This window comes from Symphalangus syndactylus, chromosome 3 (assembly GCF_028878055.3).
Source record: "Symphalangus syndactylus isolate Jambi chromosome 3, NHGRI_mSymSyn1-v2.1_pri, whole genome shotgun sequence".
NCBI lineage: Eukaryota > Metazoa > Chordata > Mammalia > Primates > Hylobatidae > Symphalangus > Symphalangus syndactylus.
In genome coordinates, this window is record NC_072425.2 from 52224654 (window position 1) to 52248067 (window position 23414).

The window sequence follows — 23414 nt, forward strand, 5'->3', positions numbered from 1 at the left end:
TACTTTTTATTTTATTTTTGAGATGGAGTCTCGCTCTGTTGTCCAGGCTGGAGTGCAGTGGCATGATCTTGGCTCAATGCAATCTCCACCTCCCAGGTTCAAGCAATTCTCCTGCCTCAGCCTCCTGAGTAGTTGGGATTACAGGCGTGCACCACCACACCCCACTAATTTTTGTATTTTTAATAGAGATAGGGTTTTGCCATGTCGGCCCGGCTGGTCTTGAACTTCTTGAACTCCTGACCTCAGGTGATCTGCTCGCTTCAGGCTCCCAGAGTGCTGGGATTACAGGTGTGAGCCACCCCAACTGGCCCAGAAAACTTTTTTAAAAATTAAAGTTTGAATCATCTTGCATCTCTGGATGTTTTCCTCCAAATTTAACAATTTCTTTTTTATAAAAGTTTTACTTTTCTGAATGAGATTTTCTCCCAATATTTGTTAAAAAAAAATGATCCCTTCTCCATTGACTTGCCTTTGGCAAAAATAATCAGAAATTTGTAAGCTTATATCTGAACTTTCTCTATTCCACTGCTCATGTGTCTATCCTTTTGCCAATACTTACATTTATTTAGATCTTCCTCAATGTTTGCAGTTTTCAGTATGCAATTCTTACACAAATCTTATTAGATGTTAACTAAATATGTCGATCTCCAATTATTCATTCTTTTTTTTTTTTTTTGAGACAGAGTCTCGCCCAGTCGCCCAGGCTGAAGTGCAGGGGCACAATCTCAGCTCACTGCAACCTTGGTCTACTGGGTTCAAGTGATTCTTCTGCCTCAGCCTCCCGAGTGGCTGGGACTACAGGTGCACACCACCACGCCCAGCGAATTTTTGTATTTTTAGTAGAGATGGGGTTTCACCATATTGGCCAGGCTGGTCTGGAACTCCTGACCTTGTGATCCACCGACCTCGGCCTCCCAAAGTGTTGGGATTACAGGCGTGAGCCACCGCGCCCGGTCTCCAATTATTCATTCTAGTATATAGAAATACAATGGATTTTTGTATACTGACTTCAATCTTGGCTAAGCTAGAATTAATGTGCTTTGGGAATAATATTTAAAGGAAGGTGAGCACAAGGTATAAGTGTATTTTAAACAGTTGATGTTTAAAAAAATGTATATATATATTTTTTTTTAGAAGAAGTCTTGCTCTGTCACCCAGGCTGGAGTGCAATGGCGCGATCCTGGCTCACTACAACCTCTGCCTCCCGGGTTCAAGCGATTCTCCTGCCTTAGCCTCCCGAGTAGCTGGGATTACAGGCATGCACCACTGTGCCCAGCTACTTTTTGTAGTTTTAGTAGAGATGGGGTTTTGCCATGTTGGTCACGCTGGTCTCGAACTTCTGACCTCAAGTGATCTGCCTGCTTCGGCCTCCCAAAGTGCTGGGATTACAGGCCGTGAGCTACCACACCCAGCCTAGGGTACATTTTTGTAATTAAATTTTCATTGTTCTCATAGCAACCATTTATAAAACATTCCAGATGTTTTATAAATAATAATGTTTTATAAATGTATCTCAAATTATATAATCCCTTATTAACTTGTAGAACGTAATCTTTCTGCCTAATGTACCTTTTCCCCACGTTAGAGAAGAAAAAAAGGTATGAGGCTGCCTTACAAAAAATCAAATATAATTAGGGAGACTCATTGTCTGTACCAAGTACCAGTCAAACAGAAAACTGATTGTGGGAGTAATTTACTCCCCCTTCCTTGTTATGGTTTTAATGTTTGTCTCCTCCAAAAATCATGATGAAATCTAACTGCCATCATAACAGTATTAAGAGGCGGGAACTTTAAGAAGTATTTAGGTTATCTGATGCTGTTATTACAGGAGTGGAATCACTACCTCTTGCTCTCTCTAACCCAGCAAGAAGTCCCTTGCCAAATGCTGGGTGCCTTGATCTTGGACTTCCCAATAACTCCAGAACTGTGAGGAAATAAATTCCTGTTCATTATTAATTATTCAGTGCGTGGTATTCTGCTATAGTAGCAAAAGATGAACTAAGGCACTCCCCAAATGCCTTTTTGCTTTCTGGTATCTCAGGGTATGTTTTTTATTTAGTCAAAGAAGAAAAAATAAATCAATACCATGAAAGATTCAAATCCAAATTTTTTTTTATCTTTTTCGTGCCCTTTCCTCCAATTAACTAATACGATGGATTATGTATTCCCGAAATTAAAGGGTCTACTTCTATATGCACCTCCTCAACAACAAAAATATTTCCCAATGATTTCACCAAGTAAAATGCATCTTTCCACCCTTTCCTAGTCCTGAAAATGTGAAAAGTGCTAAATGCTAAGAACTAAGTACTTTGTACTTAGTACCAGTCATTATAGAAGAAACTTTGAATTAATTATGTAGAAAGTCATTTTTTAATCGTGTATATAATTTTGGGACTTTGCTTCTGTGAGGGAGGAGTACTGGCTGCTCCCCATGCCTATGGGTGCTCTCTTGCTTCTTTTGCAGCCTGTGATTGGTTGTGTGCTGGCTTTTATACCCAATCTTCCTTATTTGGTGAGGATTCTACGACATTTGCTAGTTTTGTTGTCACATGGCTTATTGATTTCAAACGTACTTTCATCTCATGTGGTTTATAGGAGCTAACTGGGAGAAAGACCAAACAATAAATAGTCCAGCTGTCTAGATACTAAAGATTTACAAAATGTCCTTCAAACAAAGAGCTAGTCCCTTAAAAGCAATTAAAGAGAAGGTCAAATTACCATTTTCTTTTTTCCTTTTTTTTTTGAGATGGAGTTTCGCTCTTGTCGCCCAGGCTGGAGTGCAATGGCACCATCTTGACTCACTGCAACCTCTGCTTCCCAGGTTCAAGCGATTCTCCTGCCTCAGCCTCCTGAGTAGCTGGGATAACATGCGCCCATCACCACGCCCAGCTAATTTTTATATTTTTAGTAGAGACCAGGTGTTGCCATGTTGGCCAGGCTGGTCTCGAACTCCTGACCTCAGGTGATCCAACCGCCTCAGCTTCCCAAAGTGCTGGGATTACAGGCGTGAGCCACTGAGCCCGGCCAAAATTACCATTTTCATGTGATCCACATGTGCCTAAAAAATTCAAGAGAATCAACTGAAAAACTGTAACACAGAGTCATAGGTATAACTAGCAAGAGGTTAGTATCTATGAGATATAATGAACTTGTAAAAATCAATTTAAAAAAATTACATAATAGAACAATGAGTAAAGACCAGGCGTGGTGGCTAACGACTGCAATCCCAGCACTTTGGGAGGCTGAGGTGGGCAGATCATGAGGTCAGGAGTTTGAGATCAGCCTGGCCAATGTGGTGAAACCCGATCTCTACTAAAAATACAAAAATTAGCCGGGCGTGGTGGCAGGCACCTGTAATCTCAGCTACTCGGGAGGCTGAGGCAGACGAATTGCTTGAACCTGGGAGGCAGAGGTTGCAGTGAGCCAACATCATGCCACTGCACCCCAGCCTGGGAAACAGAGCTAGACTCTGTCTCAGAAAAAAAAAAAAAAAAAAGAAAAGAAAAGAAAAACGAGTAAAAAACATCAACAGGCATACATCAGAAGAGAAAATCCAAATGGCTGAAAAACATTTGAAAAGATGTTCAATCTCTTTAATAGGCAGGCCAATGGAAGTTAAAATCACACTGTAATGCCACTGAATACTTATCAAATTGGAAAAAGGTAGAGAATATCAAGTATCAAGTATTAATGAGATCTAAACAAACATACCCTTATCCACATCAAATGCCAACAGTGCATCAATCGACAGGCATGTCAAAGGGAAATAATATAACGTTGAGAAATGCCTTCAATAGTTAAAGAAATCTAGTGTATGGAAACAGTCTCATTTCAAATTTGATAGGGGAAAGGTGGACTATTCAATTAATGCCAGCAACAAATTCAGTGGGATCACATATCATACTTAACAAGCACTGTAAACACTAAACATACCAGATTTTCAAATGCAAAAAAATTTTTTAAATTTAAAAATAAAGAAACTGACCAGGCGCAGTGGCTCATGCCTGTAATCCCAGCACTTTGGGAGGCTGAAGCGGGCAGATCACGAGGTTAAGAGATCGAGACCATCCTGGCCAACGTGGTGAAACCCTGTCTCTCTACTAAAAATACAAAAATTAGCTGGGAGTGGTGGTGTGCACCTGTAGTCCCAGCTACTTGGGAGGCTGAGGCAGGAGAATTGCTTGAACCCAGGAGGTGGAGGTTGCAGTGAGCCGAGATCGCGCCACGGCACTCCAGCCTGGTGACAGACCGAGACTCCATCTCAACAAAAAATAAATAAAAATAAAACAAAAACAACAACAACAAAAGAAACCATAATAGTCCTAAAATGAACAGTGGAAATCAAGGAAGAATTTTTCTGTGAATGCAGAAGTAACTACAACACAAAAGCCAGGAGGCTGTTAAGAAGAGATGGATAAACTTGGCCGAGCATGGTGGCTCACACCTGTAATCCCAGAACTTTGGGAGGCCGAAGTGGGCAGATCACCTGAGGTCGGGAGTTCGAGACTAGCGTGGCCAACATGATGAAACCCTGTCTCTACTACAATACAAAAATTAGCCAGGTGTAGTTGCGGGTGCCTGTAATCCCAGCTACTCGGGCGACTGAGGCAGAAGAATCACTTGAACGACTTCATCTTAAAAAAAAAAAAAAAAAAGAGAAGAGACGGATACACCCAATGATGTAACAAAAAGTCTTCATGGCAAAACAATCAAAAGCAAATTACAAATTGGAAAATAATAGTTATAAGTCATAGCACATAGTTTCCCTTATACATAAAAAACCCCTAAAAGTCATTAAGCAAAAGACCTACAATACAATAGAAATAAAAGATACAAGCAGTTCCAGAAAACGCAGCATACAGGGATGTAAAATATAAGAGATATTCAACCAGATCCATAGTAAGAGAAATAAGAACTCAACTGTAAGATACCATTTTAACCCACCAGATCACTGAAAGATTAAAACCTGATAAAATGGTATGCGGAGGATTTAACAGCTGGGAGTGCCACTTGGAAGGGCCTCTGAGGTGGACAATCACATCTGTGCCTGAGGATTGACCCCTCAGACACACTAGCACACATGCAGTCCCTTATACAAGTTTATTAGCTGCACCATTGTTTACATTAGGAAAAGATTAGAAACATCTCCAATTTCATGCAAGAATGCTTTTTGAGAAATAATGATTTCTAAATATATGTATTTGCTTCTATATGTACAAAATATCTCTGGAAGGATTCATAAGAAAATGACAAGATGATGATGATGATAATGATTATTTTGAGACAGAGTTTCGTTCTTGTCACCCAGGCCGGAGTGCAATGGTGCGATCTCGGCTCACTGCAACCTCCGCCTCCTGGGTTCAAGGAATTCTCCTGCCTCAGCCTCCCGAGTAGCTGGGATTATAGGCGCCTACCACCACGCCCAGCTAATTTTTGTATTTTTAGTACAGACAAGGTTTCACCATGTTGGCCAGACTAGTCTGGAACTCCTGACCTCAGGTAATCCGCCCTCCTCAGCCTCCCAAGGTGCTGGGATTACAGGAGTGAGCCACTGCACTTGGCCTGAAAATGACAAGATTATATTCAGGTGATTCAGATGCTGAGTTAAGGATAACAGTCATTTGTTCTTTACCTTCTCTATGTTCTGTAGACTTTAGCCAAGTATTCACTGATTGTCTTCTGTTTTCAGTGTTTCTGTATTCATGCTTTTATGTTAATAAAAGTTTGTTTCACATAAAGGCCATTATGAGGCCTGCTGATGAGTTCACCAGGTAAGGTCTGGGAGGTGACAGTAAGGTTATTCCCCTGAATTGGTACAGAGGCCATTGTCTGGAGGCATCTTTCCTCCAACAGTCAGGAAAGTAGAAACATATTCAGAAAATGGAGAAGAAGATGCGCATTGGAGGGTACTGTGCATTCATTCATTCATTCAAACAATATTTATTGAGCACCCACTATTGACAGTTTGGGGACATGGTAGCTCATAAAAGAGTCTTGTCAGAAAGGAGAAAGCAGACAAATAATTACATTCATAATTAATTGCAACTGGCATAAGTTGATGTCTTAAAGATAAGATTTAGCTAACAACAAGATTGAGAGGTACAGAGGCCTAGCATCCTCAAGAGACAGAGAAGCTCCTTCAAAGGTCATAGTAAGACAGAAACATGGCAATGTGAGGCTCAAAAAGAAGCCAGTGTGGGTACAGAGCAGAAACCAGCAGTGGTGCAAACTGAACATTCCAAGAATGAGCAAGTGGTAGGCCAAGGTCAGATCATCCCCAATCTTGAAGATCAATGTTTGGAATTTACTTTTTTTAATAAAACATCACTGGAAGTAACAAGTAGAAACAAGTAACAAGTAGAAACAAGGAAGTTTAAGTAGACACAGTGTGCAGTCTGATTTTTACGCAGACAAGAAGAAAATTGCTTGGAGAAGGAGATGTGTGAACATAGTCAAGACCCTACCCAGAACACCTGGGTTTGAGATGATGGCAGTCATGGTATGAGACACAGACAGATAAAAAAGATATTTGGGTGTGGAACACAGAAGATTCACCAACAGATTCAATTTGAAAGTCAGGGAGAAGTATTTACATCAGTGGTTCTCAAGGTTTGGTGGGACCTGGGACACTTGTTTAAAATGGAAGTTCCTGGGCCCATGCTCAGAGGTTGATTTTGTAGATCTTGAGTATAAAGATGCTGGAACCTGAATTTTTAATAAGCAGCTCTGGTAATTCTGATGATGATGGACCTCCTGCCACACTTGAGAAGGCACTAATTTAAAGGACTCCCAAACTTCTGGCTTACACAAGAGAGTGGTCAGGGTTGGGATGGGGGCACCATTTACAGAAAATGTGAATGATGACGGCCAAGAAAGCTTGTGAGTATGGGCCATGAATTCAGGAGCCTCTGCTCCTCATAGCCCCCGGGGAGCAGATAGACCAAGAGACTGACTGCAATTAATGTTTGGACTGTTTCTATAGGGCTGCCCAAGTGGCCTTTCTGATAGAAGTAGTTCATCAGCTAAGTGTCATTATCTGCCTTACGAACTTGATTCCATTTAGAAAGCTGAGAGGTGGTTACTTCCAGGCATATGTCTGCCTTGACCCTGCTGACACTGGCTACCTATGAGAGTACCACTTACTCCCTCCTCCGAGATCACTAGGCATCAGCCAAGCTGGCCTGTCACCACTCTGATACCAACTTGGCTTACTCCATCACCATATTTAGTTCTGAATATCTAAACTACTTAAAATAGTGTCTGCCTGCCCTTTTTAAAAGATTAATTAATAGTCAGGGCATGGTGGCTCACGCCTGTAATCCCAGCACTTTGGGAGGCTGAGGCGGGTGGACTGCCTGCGGTCAGGAGTTCAAGACCTGCCTGACCAATATGGAAAAATCCCGACTCTACTGAAAATACAAAATTAGCCAGACGTGGCGGCACATACCTGTAATACCAGCTACTTGGGAGGCTGAGGCAGAAGAATTGCTTGAACCCGGGAGGTGGAGGGTGCAGTGAGCTGAGATCACACCATTGCACTCCAGCCTGGGCAACAAGAATGGAACTCCATCTCAAAAATAAATAAATAAATAAATAATAAATAAAGATTAATAGCCAGCTGCGGTGGCTCACGCCTGTAATCCCAGCACTTTGGGAGGCTGAGGCAGGCGGATCACCTGAAGTCTGGAGTTCAAGACCAGGCTGGCCAACATGGTGAAACCCAGGCTCTACTAAAAATACAAAAATTAGCTGGGTGTGGTGGTGCACACCTGTAATCCCAACTAGTCAGGAGGCTGAGGCAGGAGAATCGCTTGAACCCAGGAGGTGGAGGCTGCAGTGAGCCGAGACGGCGCCATTGCACTCCAGCCTTGGCGACAGAGCCAGACTCTGTCTCAACAACAACAAAAAAGATTAATAGACTTTATTTTTTATAGCAGTTTTAGGTTCACAGCAAAACTGGGTGGAAGAGCAGAGACTCCCCAGATCCCTTTCTTTGCTGAGTGCCCTTTTTCTGGTACTGTACAATGCTCCAGGCCCATCTCCTACTTTCCTTGCTCCAGTCCTCCTGGAATCAGCTATTTCTCCAAGGAGCAGCCCGGGTTCCTTTTACTGGAAAATGATGTTAGAAACCAAGATCTGGGCTTTGTGGTTGTTGCTGATTAAAGTGCTCCTGCTTGTAGGATCTCTCAGCCAACAGAGCAAGGAGGTCTATGTGTGTACTATGTATATATAACATAATTACATTTCCCTTTTAACCAGCTATATCTATATTAAGCTAAATATGAGTTCATACTGATGTCTTCAACTTTAATCTATTATCACATGAATCACTGTCGCCACCTCAGCTCTCTTATTTATTTGTAACTTCCACTCCAACAGTGAGACACCTGGCTCTCACCATCTGCCATACAACAACTTAATTGTTCCATTCCAGTCCCCACATACAGTGGTGCCTGAACTGTTGACACATACCCTCATGCCTCATTCATTTTTATCCTTTTACCTTGCATTATTCTCTTCCATCGCACTCTACATTGTTTATATTCTGCATTTTATGCTTATTTATGTTTATTTTCTGTTTTCCCTCTCTATAACAACAGAGACTTTCACTGCTGAGTCCCAAGCACCTAAAATCTGCACAAAGTAGGTGACCAGTAAATAAAGTGGAACAAATGAGCAGAAAATTGTAATGCTTATTATGTTAATTAAGCAGGTCTCAGGAGGGCCTTTCCTAGCCAGTCCTGTGTCACTCAGCTTTGAGATACTGAATCTATTTCAATCAAAGTATAATCATAGCATATAATTTACACTTTTCAACAATTCAACTCCTTTTCTCCCCAATTGCTACAATTATAACCACTTAACTAAAACAGTGAACTATTACAAACTCACATCCCCTATTTTTTCCTTTAAGGCCTGACTCTAACTAACCACCACCTCCCCGCATTCCCATCCCTCGTCACCTTAAACCTCCTAGACATTGCCAATCAGTTTAAATTTTCTAGACATTTTTATTCTGTCTGCTCTAGTTATCTACTGATATATTTTTTTCACATTTGTTAAAAACACGAATAACATAATCAATGTCGTAAATCCAAATCACAGAGTTAATGAGAAGTTATATAAACATTAGGCTGCTGATTTTCAGTTAATCTTCCAAAAGGACCGTGAAGGCCTATAAAACAATTTTTGAAAAAAGTACACAGATTTGGTCTCTTTTCCTTAGTGAAAGCCTGAGTTTTAAGAACAAAGACACTAACAGAAAACATATGGAAAAGATCAGTAACAAGATGGAATCTTGGCTCAAATGTGGTCTGCCACGTTTTTCATACCAATGTCTCAAATAATAGACTAGATTTTTACAACTGCCAAAGCATCACTTGAAACACTGTATACTTTTCTTAATGCAAAGTTTAACAAAATAAATCTTGTGAGTTCTTTGTAAAAAGCTAATGGAAAACACTTTTTTGAGGAAACAAAATGAACTCCAGGATTCACTTTATTAGTTTGTAAAAGCTTAAAAGAATTCCCCCCCAAAATGAACTCCGAGTCCACTGCCAAAAGACACAAGTCAACTCTCTGTTTAGAATATGAAAACAGTGTAAAAATTAAACATTAAAAACAGTTAACTGTTACTACTCAGGATAGCTCTATGAAATGAAGAAATTTTCTAAATCTACAAAATAAAGGCAATAGCTATTGAGAGACATAAGCTTTTCATTCCATTTTATTCAATACTACAAAATTATTTTGTGCAATACTAAAAACAGGCAAATTGGAGATACACCTTTGGAGTGCAACCCACTAATTTTATCTGAAAGGATATTAGAAGTCATTCTAGTGGGTACATCTGCCAAAAAGAGGAGAAATGAAATAGCTGATAAAAATGAAGATGTAAGCCTTTGTATAGAAAAGTCATATACTTAATCTGTGTAAGCAATGACAATTGAGTGCATTTTAAAAATAAACAATGCGAAATGTTATGTTTCTAATCCTGATTCCTTGTTTTAACAAATAGAAGTACTGATGTGAACCTAGGTGTTGAACAACCAAGGGACTCAAGAAATTTTGAGTTCCAGGCCAGGCGTGGTGGCTCATGCCTGTAATCCCAGCAATTTGGGAGGTGGAGGTGGGAGGATCACCTGAGGTCGGGAGTTCAAGATCAGCCTGGCCAACATGGTGAAACCCCATCTCTACTAAAATACAAAAAATTAGCCAGGAGTGGTGGCTCATGCCTGTAATCCCAGCTACTCGGGAGGCTGAGACAGGAGAATCGCTTGAACCCGGGAGGTGGAGGTTGCGGTGAGCCGAGGTTGCACCACTGTACTCTGGCCTGGGCGGCAAAGCAAGACTCCATCTCAAAAAATTAAAAAATAAATTTTGAGTTCCACCTTAAGTTGCTGAGACGCTGGAGTTCCCTGTCACAGTGGGCCTTAATTTGAAGAATTCTTTGGCATGAAAATGAAAATAAAAACAGTAATCAGTACATGCTGTTTCATTTAGTTTTGTTTGCCTTTCACATTAGAGGAAATTCTTGCCACACCTCAAACCAAAATTAAGAGGAAAAGAAAGAAGTAAGCCACATAAATCTGACCAAGAACACAAGCATCTTAATTTGAATCCACAAAGTTTCATGTAATGAAAAGAAATACATAATTTTAATTCAACCCAAGTGTTTTCCAAGAAGATTGTATTTGCTTAAATTGCTACAGTAATTCAAGAGACAGCTCTGTCTGGACACAGAGTTACTGTGGATTTTTAAGAGACTCAGTTAAAGAATTTAGGAATTTCTGATTCATTTAAAGGATTTACAAATTCATCAACCCCTGAAAACTAAAGCAAATTGAACAGGTATGATAATAAAATAATTTTCAATTTTTTAAGAATGTATTCCTACTGTTAAAATTTAAAAAGTATATTGGATTTGTTTAATATTAAAATAGACTGAATTTATTATGAAAGCACAATTTTTGGAAGCAAAATCTGGTAAAAAAGTTACATTAAACTTTTGATTAGGCAAAATGTTCAAATAAACTAGTATAATGAGTTTAACTTTCTCATTTAAGATTTACCCAATAAAAAATCTTTGTTTAGATTTTTTTTACTTTGAATGAAAGGAGAGATTCTCAGGTTAAAGGAATCAATCTCTTTCTCTTCCTTAGGTCTCTTTTTCTCTATGAATTATAAGTAACAAAGAACCAGCTAATGCCTTTGAGGCATACAGCTGAGCAATGCTAGTGATTCCGGTTGGGGGGTTGATGGGCATTTGTACAAATTTCACTCAAGATTTTCCTCAAGATTTTCTCCAAATTTCTCTACTGACTAAATCCCTGATATAGAATGTTTTTCTTTTCATTTACTTCTTTCTCAAAGGGAAAATACAGATGCTCTATCTAGTCTATTGAAGGATCTAGTTACTTTGGGTTTTAGTTAATTACAATTTAAATGTATTATGGCTAAAAATAATTGAGGTAATTGCATTTTTAATAGCAAAATAATTTTATAAAATTAAAATTTAGAATTTTTTTGGAAAAATCTAAATTATATGCTAATATTCGCTTTCTTATATGCTAGTTTCTATGTCATACAAATAAAAACAATTGTCTTTAACATAATAAAATGTTGAGGATTTTACTTTAAACTTTTCCTGAACAAGTAAATTATATCTCATTAGTAATTTCAGTAGAAACTTTTCTTGATGAACACACGAGTGCTTTTCTCCAAGTAAGAGAAATGTTATGACACAGATGGTTTTATTGCTATAATATGAAAAATTCACACTGAAAACTGGTAATACATATATATTACTTTGCTCCAAACATTCTTTTTCACATTTGTTCTTTTCCTACTACACAATGTACTAGGAAAGTGAGGAATACAGTATATTGTGATGAAGAAATATTCAATAGAAAAAGGAATAGTCAAGCTCTCATGAATATGTTCATTTGAAGAAATTATCATAGGGAAATAAATGCCTAGGAATAATCAACATTAGTAGAGAGATGCATTTGCTAGCAAGCCTTAACCTATAACTTATTAACTTAATCATTCATTCAACACATCTTTAAGCACTTATAACACTGCATTGTGTTAGATTCTATTAAAAGATATTAGGAAATGAGATGATCAACAATGATTATATAATATTGCTGTGAGTTATCCTATAGAGAACAAGGCATACATTGTAGAGTATGAAAAGTAGAAGTAATAAAAATATGCTTCGCAAATGACTGAGAAGAGATTAGTTGGGGAATGAAAAATTTGGATAAAATAAGAGATTGTTTTAACAGGGGAAATTATCCTGGGGAAAGAGCAAGAGGCATAGAAAATAATGAGCATATAGATGAAAACAGGATGGATTTCAAGCCAGAAAACTGCACTTAATCAAAGGGAGTGGGACAAGATTGTACTACATGGTTAGGAACGTGGAGGGAGGAGGACAACGATGTTTAAGATAAGTTCAGGTTTAGAAGAGAAATTGTTCCTCAAGGGAAGACTTTCTTCTTAGGTGCTCACAAAGACAGAAAGCAGACAACATTAAGAACCTCTTTATTGGCTGGGCGCGGTGGCTTACGCTTGTAATCCCAGCACTTGGGAGGCCGAGGCGGGCGGATCACGAGGTCAGGAGATCGAGACCACGGTGAAACCCCGTCTCTACTAAAAATACAAAAAATTAGCCGGGCGTGGTGGCGGGCGCCTGTAGTCCCAGCTACTTGGAGAGGCTGAGGCAGGAGAATGGCGTGAACCCGGGAGGCGGAGCTTGCAGTGAGCCGAGATTGCGCCACTGCACTCCAGCCTGGGCGACAGACCGAGACACCGTCTCAAAAAAAAAAAAAAAAAAAAAAAAGAACCTCTTTATTTTCAGAGACGCCCCGGTCATGATGTCTTGATTCAAGGCCTTCTTTTTTCCCAACAATTTTTCATAGTTGTTGAACAACAGACTCTAATTCTCAAATGTAAGGTTGCTAACTGATGATTAGCTAATGTTCTCAACAAAAGGATAAAATTCAAGCTGAGTTTTCAGCCAGGCGCAGTGGCTCACACCTGTAATCTCAGCATTTTGGGAGGCTGAGGTGGGCGGATCACCTGAGGTCAGGAGTTCGAGACCAGGCTGGCCAACATGGCAAAATCCCGTCTTAACTAAAAATACAAAAAAATGTAGCCAGTCGTGGTGGTGCATGCCTGTAATCCCAGCTACTCAGGAGGCTGAGGCACAAGAATCACTTGAGCCTGGGAAGCGGAGGTTGCAGTGAGCCGAGATTGTGCCACTGCACTCCAGCCTGGGTGACAGCACGAGACTCTATCTCCAAAAAAAAAAAGTTAATATGTTATACTATAATGAGTACAATAAAATATTATAAAATTATACGTAAAATATCATCAATGGGTATAAAATGTATATAATATTCTATATCCATTCCTATTAATCTCCCAAAGTCTGGGTCAAATGATGTCTACAAAAGACTTTCCTGTCTCTGTAAAGCTGAGGTAAGCCACTGGCCCCACAGCATTGCTTATCTCTGCTATAAACGATATTACCCTCTGCCTTAGATTAGGGTTCACTTTGTTTTCTCTCTCCTCCACTAAGCTGTTTGCTCTTTACAGAAGGGACTATGGCTTCATGTCTTCTTCATTTCTGTATTCTCCACCAACTTAGCATAGTGCCTCACCACTAGAAATAATTCAAGACAACTGTAAACTGATGTAACCCAATCAAACTAACTACTAATATTTGTAAAGTGCTTCACTAAGCATGTTTACATACAGTAAAGTAGTAGAGTACAGTAGGTGAATAAGCATTTCCAAGCAGATCCACTGCGAGTTTCCAGCCCAGCAAGGAGAGCCTGCTCTGAACACTGCCCTTTGGTATGATACCGTAACTCCTTAAATCTACCTCCTTCCAAGATTCTCCACTTTTTCACCCACAAACACTGACTGTAGGGTGAAATCACAGCCCAAATATGTTAATTCATTAAATTAGGCATTCATTCCCAGAGTGCAAATTCCTTAGGTTAGAATTTAGGCCCTCCAAGGCCACGTGTGGTGGCTCATGCCTGTAATCCCAGCACTCTGGGAGGCTGAGGGGGGCAGACTGGTTGAGCCCCGAAGTTCATGACCAGCCTGAGCAACATGGCAAAACCCTGTCTCTACAAAAAATTAAAAAATTAGCCAGGTGTGGTGGCACGCATCTGTAATCCCAGCTACTCGGGAGGCTGAAGCAAGAGAGTCACTTGAGCCCAGGAGATGGAGGGTGAGCCAAGAGTGCACCACTGCGCTCCAGCCTGGGTGACAGAGCAAGACTCTGTCTCAGAAAAAAAAAGTTAGGCTAATCCCTTCAGATCTGGATTTAATAGTCTTATTTTGCTCCTTCAAGAGTTAACCAACCACATTTCCCAGACACATCACCATCTGTTGCTTCTATGTTTTTGCTCATCTTTTCCTAGCCAGAGATCTTCTTCCTCACTTCCCTCTATGAGAACCTCAACACTCCTTCAAAGTCTAGGTCAAATGCGACATCTTCCACGAATCTCACAGAAAAGAAAGAAAAATGGATGTAATATAGAGTTGCACAAAGAAACATCATGAGTTTCAAAAGCACATATTGTTAAAAACAAAACAAAACAAAACCCAAACCATTGCTATTTCAGCATTTTCTTGTAGGTAGGGATACATATAAGAAAATAGAAATAAATGATATCTTGATCCTATTTTTTTGACTTAAAAAAAAGAAGCAAGGTCATCACCCAAAAACAATAATGGGGAATGAGGTATTAGAGGCTTGAGAGAGGAAAGTTACAAAACAGTAGCGTAGAAGAGAGGGAAAGAGGATGGTCTAAGGAAATGCAGCAGGACAGCACTTGAGGTTAGTGGTCTTGAATTAAGAGTGAGACCAGTCACCATGCTCCTGTTTTTCTTTTTTTTCTTTTTTTTTTTTTTTTTTTGAGACGGAGTCTTGCTCTGTCCCCCAGGCTGGAGTGCAGTGGCGCAATCTCGGCTCACTGCAAGCTCTGCCTCCCGGGTTCACGCCATTCTCCTGCCTCAGCCTCCTGAGTAGCTGGGACTACAGGCGCCCACCAACACGCCCGGCTAATTTTTTTTATATTTTTAGTAGAGACGGGGTTTCACCGTGTTAGCCAGGATGGTCTCGATCTCCTGACCTCGTGATCCGCCCGCCTCGGCCTCCCAAAGTGCTGGGATTACAGGCTTGAGCCACTGCGCCCGGCGCTCCTGTTTTTCTTTAGTTACATTCAGCTGTGATGGGCTGTGAGTAGGTGGAGAATTGGAGTAACCAGAGTTGGAATTTGGCAGATTGAAGGAGCCAGAAAGTTTAGGGCATGTGTAAAAGAGCAACGATAGTGATGAACTATGGGGTCTAAGTTGGTAAGAAGGAACTGACAATGTTGGGAGGTATGGATGAGGGACAGTGAAAAATAGTGGAATCAATACAGCTGAGGTTCCACTGAATTGAAGAATTATTGCAGCTGGAGTTACTACATAGAGATAGTGGTCTGAGTGTGGAATACTCAAAATGGAGAGTATGAAGGGTTCCAGTAATAGCAAAGACAAAACCCAGGGTGCACGTACACGCGAGCAAATGGTGAGGAAGAATGAAGGGAAGTATCACTGCAGGAAAAGAGCTCGAGGGTCTCTGACTCTACCTGAATAACTACTTCAAATCCCAAATACACACAATAGTTACAAGTATACATTTATAATTTCTGACAAGAAAAGAAGAAGAAATTGAGATGTTTCTTAACCTTTCTCAAATGGGGTTCTGTCAAAGAAAATAACTTAAGTAACTATTCTCTCAATTATACCAATGATGAAAAATAGCTAGAACCATTCTAGATGAATAGGAGATAAGTCATTTCATTATATGCAACGATTTGTTAGGAAACTCATTCTCTCATGAAACCCTGGATGGGAAAAGTAGAAAGGTCTCAGAATAAAAGAGGTAGGATTTTTTAAAACCTTTTTCCTAAATAATACATTCATTTCATCTGGATAGCAGTTTTCAACATGCAAAGTACTTGTACATGCATAGCTCATACAATGCTAACAACGACCAGGTGGGATAAGCAGGCAAGATATGACACAAGGAGGCTGGGTGCAGTGGCTCACACCCATAATCCCAGCACTTTGGGAGGCCAAGGTGGGTGGATCATGAGGTCAGGAGTTCGAGAGCAACCTGGTCAACATGGTGAAACTCCATCTCTACTAAAAATACAAAAATTAGCTGGGTGTGGTGGAGTATGCCTGTAATCCCAACTACTGGGGAGGCTGAGGCGGGAGAATTGCTTAAACCCAGGAGGTGGTGGCTGCAGTGAGCCAAGATCACACCATTGCACCCCAGCCTGGGCAACAGAGCAAGACTCCATCTCAAAAAAAAAAAAAAAAAAAAAAAAAAGACACAAAGCAACATACAAGATAAGCAGCCAAGGTATATAATTCAGCTATAATTGCAATTCTTATTTTATTGATGAGGCAAGAGGCAGATATGTTGACAGAAATGAAATACAGGTTTCAGGCTTCTCATCTGGGACATAATTGACCCTTCCCTAGAACTTCAAGTTTCAGCACTGAGTGTTCATTGTGAAGTGTGCCCCCTTGCAATTCTGCTCCACACAATATCCTCCTCCTGCATTCTAGTGCATGCGTATTTGGTTCTCCACAAGACTTTAAACACCTGGTAGACAGGGACAGTGTGTTTTTAATAATATTTTTATATCTAAAACTTAAATATATTAATGGAAAAAGGAAGCTAGGAAGAAAAATGTAAAGACACTTGAACTTTGTAGAATGTAAACATTGTATGTCTTTAGGATTTAAAGTAGTTATTCAAGCAGAGTCAGAGACTAAATAATTGGATTCTGGAAACTGTTTCATGAGGAAAATTTGATGGTGCTATTAGTTTTGGACAGAAAATATTAAAAGGAAACATGAATACTATTTCTAAATATCTGAAGTTATCACATAAAAGGGAGCATTTCATGTTCTTCTGAACGGCAGAAAAAGGCATCAGCAAATAGAAGTCGTAGAATCTTCCAGGCAAAAGCTCTCTAACTAAAATAAAGGTCTTTCCTCCCCCAGGCAGTGACCATCATTAAAGGATCAGGTAATTCCAAAGAACACCCAGCATTTATAGTGGAGGGATCAGACTGTAGTTGAGTGATGACAAGCTATCATCATAGAACTATACCCTAGTAAGCAAGATAAACGGGGACTGTTTTTTTTTTTTTTTTTGAGACAGAGTCTCGCTGTCGCCCAGGCTGGAGTGCAGTGGCGCGATCTCGGCTCACTGCAGGCTCCGCCCCCCGGGGTTCACGCCATTCTCCTGCCTCAGCCTCCCGAGTAGCTGGGACTACAGGCGCCCGCCATCTCGCCCGGCTAATTTTTTGTATTTTTAGTAGAGACGGAGTTTCACTGTGTTAGCCAGGATGGTCTCGATCTCCTGACCTCGTGATCCGCCCACCTCGGCCTCCCAAAGTGCTGGGATTACAGGCTTGAGCCACCGCGCCTGGCCAAAACGAGGACTCTTAAAATATGGTTACTTAGTCGAAAGTCTAGTATACCAGACTTTTGACTCAAGTTCAGTGTAATATGCGACTTAAAAAAAAAAAAAAAATCTCAGCCAGGCGCAGTGGCTCACGCCTGTAATCCCAGCACTTTGAGAGGCTGAGGTGAGTGGATCACCCGAGGTCAGGAGTTAGAGACCAGCCTGGCCAAGATGGAGAAACCCTGTCTCTACTAACAATACAAAAATTAGCCAAGCGTGGTGGCACACGCCTGTAGTCCCAGATACTCGGGAGGCTGAGGCAGGAGAATCACTTCAACCAGGGAGGTGGAGGTTGCAGTGAGCCAAGACTGTGCCACTACACTCTACCCTGGGTGACAAGGCAAGACTCCATCTCAAAAAAAAAAAAAAAAAAAAAAAGAAAAGAAAAAGAAAAAGAAAAAAGAAAAAAAATATCTCACTTCATTTGTACTTAAACATTAATTTTGGTTTGAGGCCAGGCGTGGTGGCTCACACCTGTAATCCCAGCACTTTGGGAGGCCGAGGCCAGAGGATCCCTTGAGGTCAGGAGTTTGAGACCAGCCTGGGCAACACAATGAAACCTTGTCCCTACTAAAAAATACAAAAATAAGCTGGGCATAGTGGCATGCACCTGAAGTCCCAGCTACCTAGGAGGCTGAGGCATGAGAATCGCTTGAACCTGGGAGCCTGGGAGGCAGAAGTTGCAGTGAGCCGAGATCGTGCCACTGCACTCCAGCCTGGGTGACAGAGGAGACACTGTCACAAAAAAAGAAAGAAAAAAATTTTGGTTTGAGCACTGCCCATTCTTTCTGGATATTCTTTTATATATAGACATAGGTATAATACATTTCATATAACTGACAATTTATATAAAGCGTATTCTGAGTTTACTCACTTTCTCCACAATGTTTCCTTTTCTCCTTGCAATAGGAAAAAAAAAAAAGAAGAAGATGGGTTTTTTAAGTCCAATATATGTTATTTTCTTCTTTTTTGGAGTCAAAGTACATTGCCAATATGAAACTTATCAGTGGGATGAAGACTACGACCAAGAGCCAGATGATGATTACCAAACAGGATTCCCATTTCGTCAAAATGTAGACTACAGAGTTCCTTTTCATCAGTATACTTTAGGCTGTGTCAGTGAATGCTTCTGTCCAACTAACTTTCCATCATCAATGTACTGTGATAATCGCAAACTCAAGATTATCCCAAATATTCCGATGCACATTCAGCAACTCTACCTTCAGTTCAATGAAATTGAGACTGTGACTGCAAATTCATTCATCAATGCAACTCATCTTAAAGAAATTAACCTCAGCCACAACAAAATTAAATCTCAAAAGATTGATTATGGTGTGTTTGCTAAGCTTCCAAATCTACTACAACTTCATCTAGAGCATAACAATTTAGAAGAATTTCCATTTCCTCTTCCTAAATCTCTGGAAAGACTCCTTCTTGGTTACAATGAAATCTCCAAACTGCAGACAAATGCCATGGATGGGCTAGTAAACTTGACCATGCTTGATCTCTGTTATAATTATCTTCATGATTTTCTGCTAAAAGACAAAATCTTTGCCAAAATGGAAAAACTAATGCAGCTCAACCTCTGCAATAACAGATTAGAATCAATGCCTCCTGGTTTGCCTTCTTCACTTATGTATCTGTCTTTAGAAAATAATTCAATTTCTTCTATACCTGAAAAATACTTCGACAAACTTCCAAAACTTCATACTCTAAGAATGTCACACAACAAACTACAAGACATCCCATATAATATTTTTAATCTTCCCAACATTGTAGAACTCAGTGTTGGACACAACAAATTGAAGCAAGCATTCTATATTCCAAGAAATTTGGAACACCTATACCTACAAAATAATGAAATAGAAAGTATGTAGACTTTTATTGTGTTTTAAAGAGAGAAAGAATGGAATTCTGATCTTTTAAAGAAAAAAATATTCAATAAGCTATGCTTTAGACATTGCTGAAAATGGTTGTTTTGAAGTTGCTTAAGGGAATGGCAGAAATCTGCCCCAGAGAAATGTGTGCTATTCAGTTTATAGTCCTTTCTATTAAATTTTATTGCCTTAAATATTGAGAAATAGGCTGAGCGCACTGGCTCATGCCTGTAATCAGAGCACTTTGGGAGGCCAAGGCGGGTGGGGTGGATCACTTGAGGCCAGGAGTTCGAGACCAGCCTGGTCAATATAGTGAAGTCCCATCTCTACCAAAAATAGAAAAATTAGCCAGGCATGGTGGCATGTGCCTGTACTCCCAGCTACTTGGGAGACTGAGGCATGAGAGTTGCTTGAACCCAGGAATCGGAGGTTGCAGTGAGCTGAGATCATGCCACTGCTTTCTGGCCTGGGTGACAGAGCAAAACTCTGTCTTAAAAAAAAATAATAATTTTATATATATATATATATATATGAGAGAAATCATAAAGTATATGAAGAAATATGAGTATCCTAAGTAGTGCAATTGTAGATAATTTTTTTTGAGATTGTTCTACTAGGAATTTATTAATCAGAAAAGCCAATGAAGCCATATATATTTTGTTAATATAAAACTCATTTATAATTTAATTTTCTTATTATTTGATTAATATAAAAAAAGAAACCTAATTCAATTTATAAGTATTTTAATTAACAGAAGTATATCCCATACAACATAAAACCTAACATAGAATTATGGCTATAACTATGGATTATACTATAATGCAAGATTAATTTTTAATTTATTTCTTTCAGAGATGAATCTTTCAGTGATGTGTCCTTCTATTGACCCACTACATTACCACCATTTAACATACATTCGTGTGGACCAAAATAAACTAAAAGAACCAATAAGCTCATACATCTTCTTCTGCTTCCCTCATATACACACTATTTATTATGGTGAACAAAGAAGCACTAATGGTCAAACAATACGACTAAAGACACAAGTTTTCAGGAGATTTCAAGATGATGATGATGATGATGAAAGTGAAGATCACGATGATCCTGACAACGCTCATGAGAGCCCAGAACAAGAAGGAGCAGAAGGGCACTTTGACCCTCATTATTATGAAAATCAAGAATAGCAAGAAACTATATAGGTATACACTTACGACTTCACAAAACCTATACTTAATATAGTAAATCTAAGTAAACATGTATTACTCAAAGTAATATATTTAGAATTACGTATTAGTATAAGATCAGAATTGAATTTAAGTTGTTGGTGACATCTGCATCATTTCATAGGATTAGAACTTACTCAAAATAATGTAAATCTTTAAAAATATAAATTAGAATGACAAGTGGGAATCAAATTAAATGTTAATGGTTTCTTATGCTCTTTTTAAATACAGAAATATCATGTTAAAGAAAGTGAGTGTATCATTTCTATTAACAGTAATTTTTCTAAAAATGAGGAAGGAAGTAGCATTAGCAGTAAAGACCCATAGGCCATGACCTTTTTGATTACTCTGAGGACAATATTTAAATGACAGGAGGGCATATTAATGTAACAAGCATTCATTTAAGGAACAGACCATTTTCTCTGACCTCTTCTTCAGAAAAGCTTTCACACTGGTATTTGTGATCTCATCATTATGACATCTATCCCCCTAGCTCACCACATAGTGCATAGAATGATATTTTTGATTTGTAAGAGGCCATCCAGTTACTAAGGACCCAAGACATACAGATTCACAAAATTAACTAATCTTTTTGCCTCAGAATACCAAAACAACAAAATTATAAAGCTGTATTTGGACAACTAAAGGGACAAATACCAATCCAGGGCTGTCTATACAAATGGTAACAATTCTGACAATATGCAACAGACAGACAAGTCAAACTATACTTCAGAAATAGTTTTCAAGCTTGCAAGTCTTTTTTTCTGGAAATACCAGTTTAAAGTGAAGTCCTTAATGCTCTTTATATCTTTGAGGAGATTATTAGTATTATCAGAACCAGAACACCCACCTGTTCCCAGGGACAACCTCAAGAATCCAGGATGAATATGAAGAAAACTCCATTCATTCGTCTAATCAACATTCATCCAGTCCTTTCTTATATAGGGCTTGGCAATAGGGGATCAATAAACAAAGTACAATGTGCAACTATGATGCCACAATATGGGCAAAGCACATTTTCAACAGAGGTTAAAAAAAAAAAAAAAAAAAAAAAAAAAACTTAAGGCCCACCTCCCTTTTCTTGTAATTTTTAAATACAGGATATAAATTCAAACATTATGAGTTAATATGTGGAAAATACTATGGGTGTTTTAGAAAACAAAGATAAGACAATTTCTAGCCTAGAGCAATTTAAAATTTATGAGCCATTAGGGAAATGCAAATAAATGAGATACTACTATGTGCTCACTAGGATAGCTGAAATCAAAAGGCAGACAAATAACAAGTGTTGGCAAGATGTGGAAAATTGGAGCCTTCATACACCTTTGGAAGGAGTGTAAATACTGCAGCTGCTTAGGAAAGCAGTATGGAAGTTCTTTAAAAAGTTAGTTACATATGGTCGGGCGTGGTGGCTCATGCCTGTAATCCTAGCACTTTGGAAGGCCAAGGTAGGTGGATCACCTGAGGTCGGGAGTTTGAGACTAGCCTGACCAACATGGAGAAACCCCATCTCTACTAAAAATACAAAATAATTAGCCAGGCATGGTGGCACATGCCTGTAATCCCGGCTACTTGGGAGGCTGAGGCAGGAGAATTGCCTAAACCCAGGAGGCGGAGGTTGTGGTGAGCCAAGACCATGCCATTGCACTCCAGCCTGGGCAACAAGAGCAAAAGTCCATCTAAAAAAAAAAAAAAAAAAAAAGGTTACATATAACCCAGCGATTCCATTCCTAACTATACACCCAATAGAACTGAACACACATGTTCACACCAAAATTTGCATATATATGTCCACAGCAGCATTATCCACAAGGTAGAGACCACCCACATGTCCATCAATGGATAAACAAAATGTGGTATATCCATTTAGTGGAATATTATTCAGCCATATCCAAAGGTAGAAACCACGCAAATGTCCATCAATGGATACACAAAATGTGATATATCCATACAGTGGAATATTATTCAGCAATAAAAAGTAATGAAGTACTGACATACACTACAACATGGATAACCTTGAAAACATTATGCTCAGTGAAAGAAGTCAGTCATAAAAAGACACAAATTGTATGATTCCATCTTTATGAAATTTCCAGAACTGGGAAATCTATGGAGACAAAGACTATTGGTTGCCTAGAGCTGGGGATCATGGGAATGGGGGAAAGTGAGAAGTAACTGCTAATGGGTATATGGTTTCTTTTTTGGAGTAATGAAAATGTTCCAAAATTGACTGTGGTGATGGTTGTACAAATGCAAAACACTAAGTACTATTAAATTGTATACTTTAGGCTGGGTACAGAGGCTCATATCTGTAATCCTAGTGCTCTGGGAGACCGAGGTGGGAGAATTGCTTGAGGCCAGAAGTTCAAGACTGGCCGAGGCAACACAGTGAAACCCTGTCTCTACAAAAAAATTAAAAATTAGCCAGGCATGGTGGTGCATGCCTGCAGTCTTAGCTATTCGAGAGGCTGAAGCAGAAAGATCGCTTGAGCCCCGGAGACCAAGGTTGCAGTGAGCCATGATTACGCCTCTGCACTCCAGCCTGGCAATAGAGTGAGACCCCGTCTCTAAAAAAAAAAAAAAAAAAAAACAAACAAAAAAAAAAACAAAATAAATTAAATTATATACTTTAAAAGGATAAATTGTATTGAATGTGACTTAATAAAACAGTTATTTGAAGAATTTAATAAAGAGAAGATCAAACAACTCACTCTAACACAAGGAAGAAATAAAATGCTAAAGTGGCAGTGACTATGC

General features: G+C 39.4%; 2 protein-coding genes across 4 annotated transcripts in view; one reads left to right on the forward strand and one right to left on the reverse strand.

The window, feature by feature from the left end:
- The window catches only part of CENPP (centromere protein P), a 289893-nt gene that overhangs the window by 168301 nt on the left and 98178 nt on the right, over nucleotides 1-23414 (reverse strand). The gene's annotated exons all lie outside the window — the stretch shown is intronic.
- Nucleotides 10663-21707, forward strand: OMD (osteomodulin). The gene is made up of 3 exons (XM_055271949.2): nucleotides 10663-10851; nucleotides 18467-19426; nucleotides 20287-21707. The coding sequence occupies exons 2-3, from the start codon at nucleotides 18487-18489 to the stop codon at nucleotides 20616-20618; spliced, it is 1272 nt and encodes a 423-aa protein (XP_055127924.1). The 5' UTR covers nucleotides 10663-10851; nucleotides 18467-18486; the 3' UTR covers nucleotides 20619-21707.

What these genes read in the sequence shown, in the direction of transcription:
- OMD (XM_055271949.2), top strand. Translation starts at nt 18,487, where the DNA reads ATGGGTTTTTTAAGTCCAATATATGTTATTTTCTTCTTTTTTGGAGTC. An exon ending in ACAAAATAATGAAATAGAAA is followed by an intron (nt 19,427 to 20,286) that starts GTATGTAGACTT and finishes TATTTCTTTCAG; the next exon opens with AGATGAATCTTTCAGTGATG.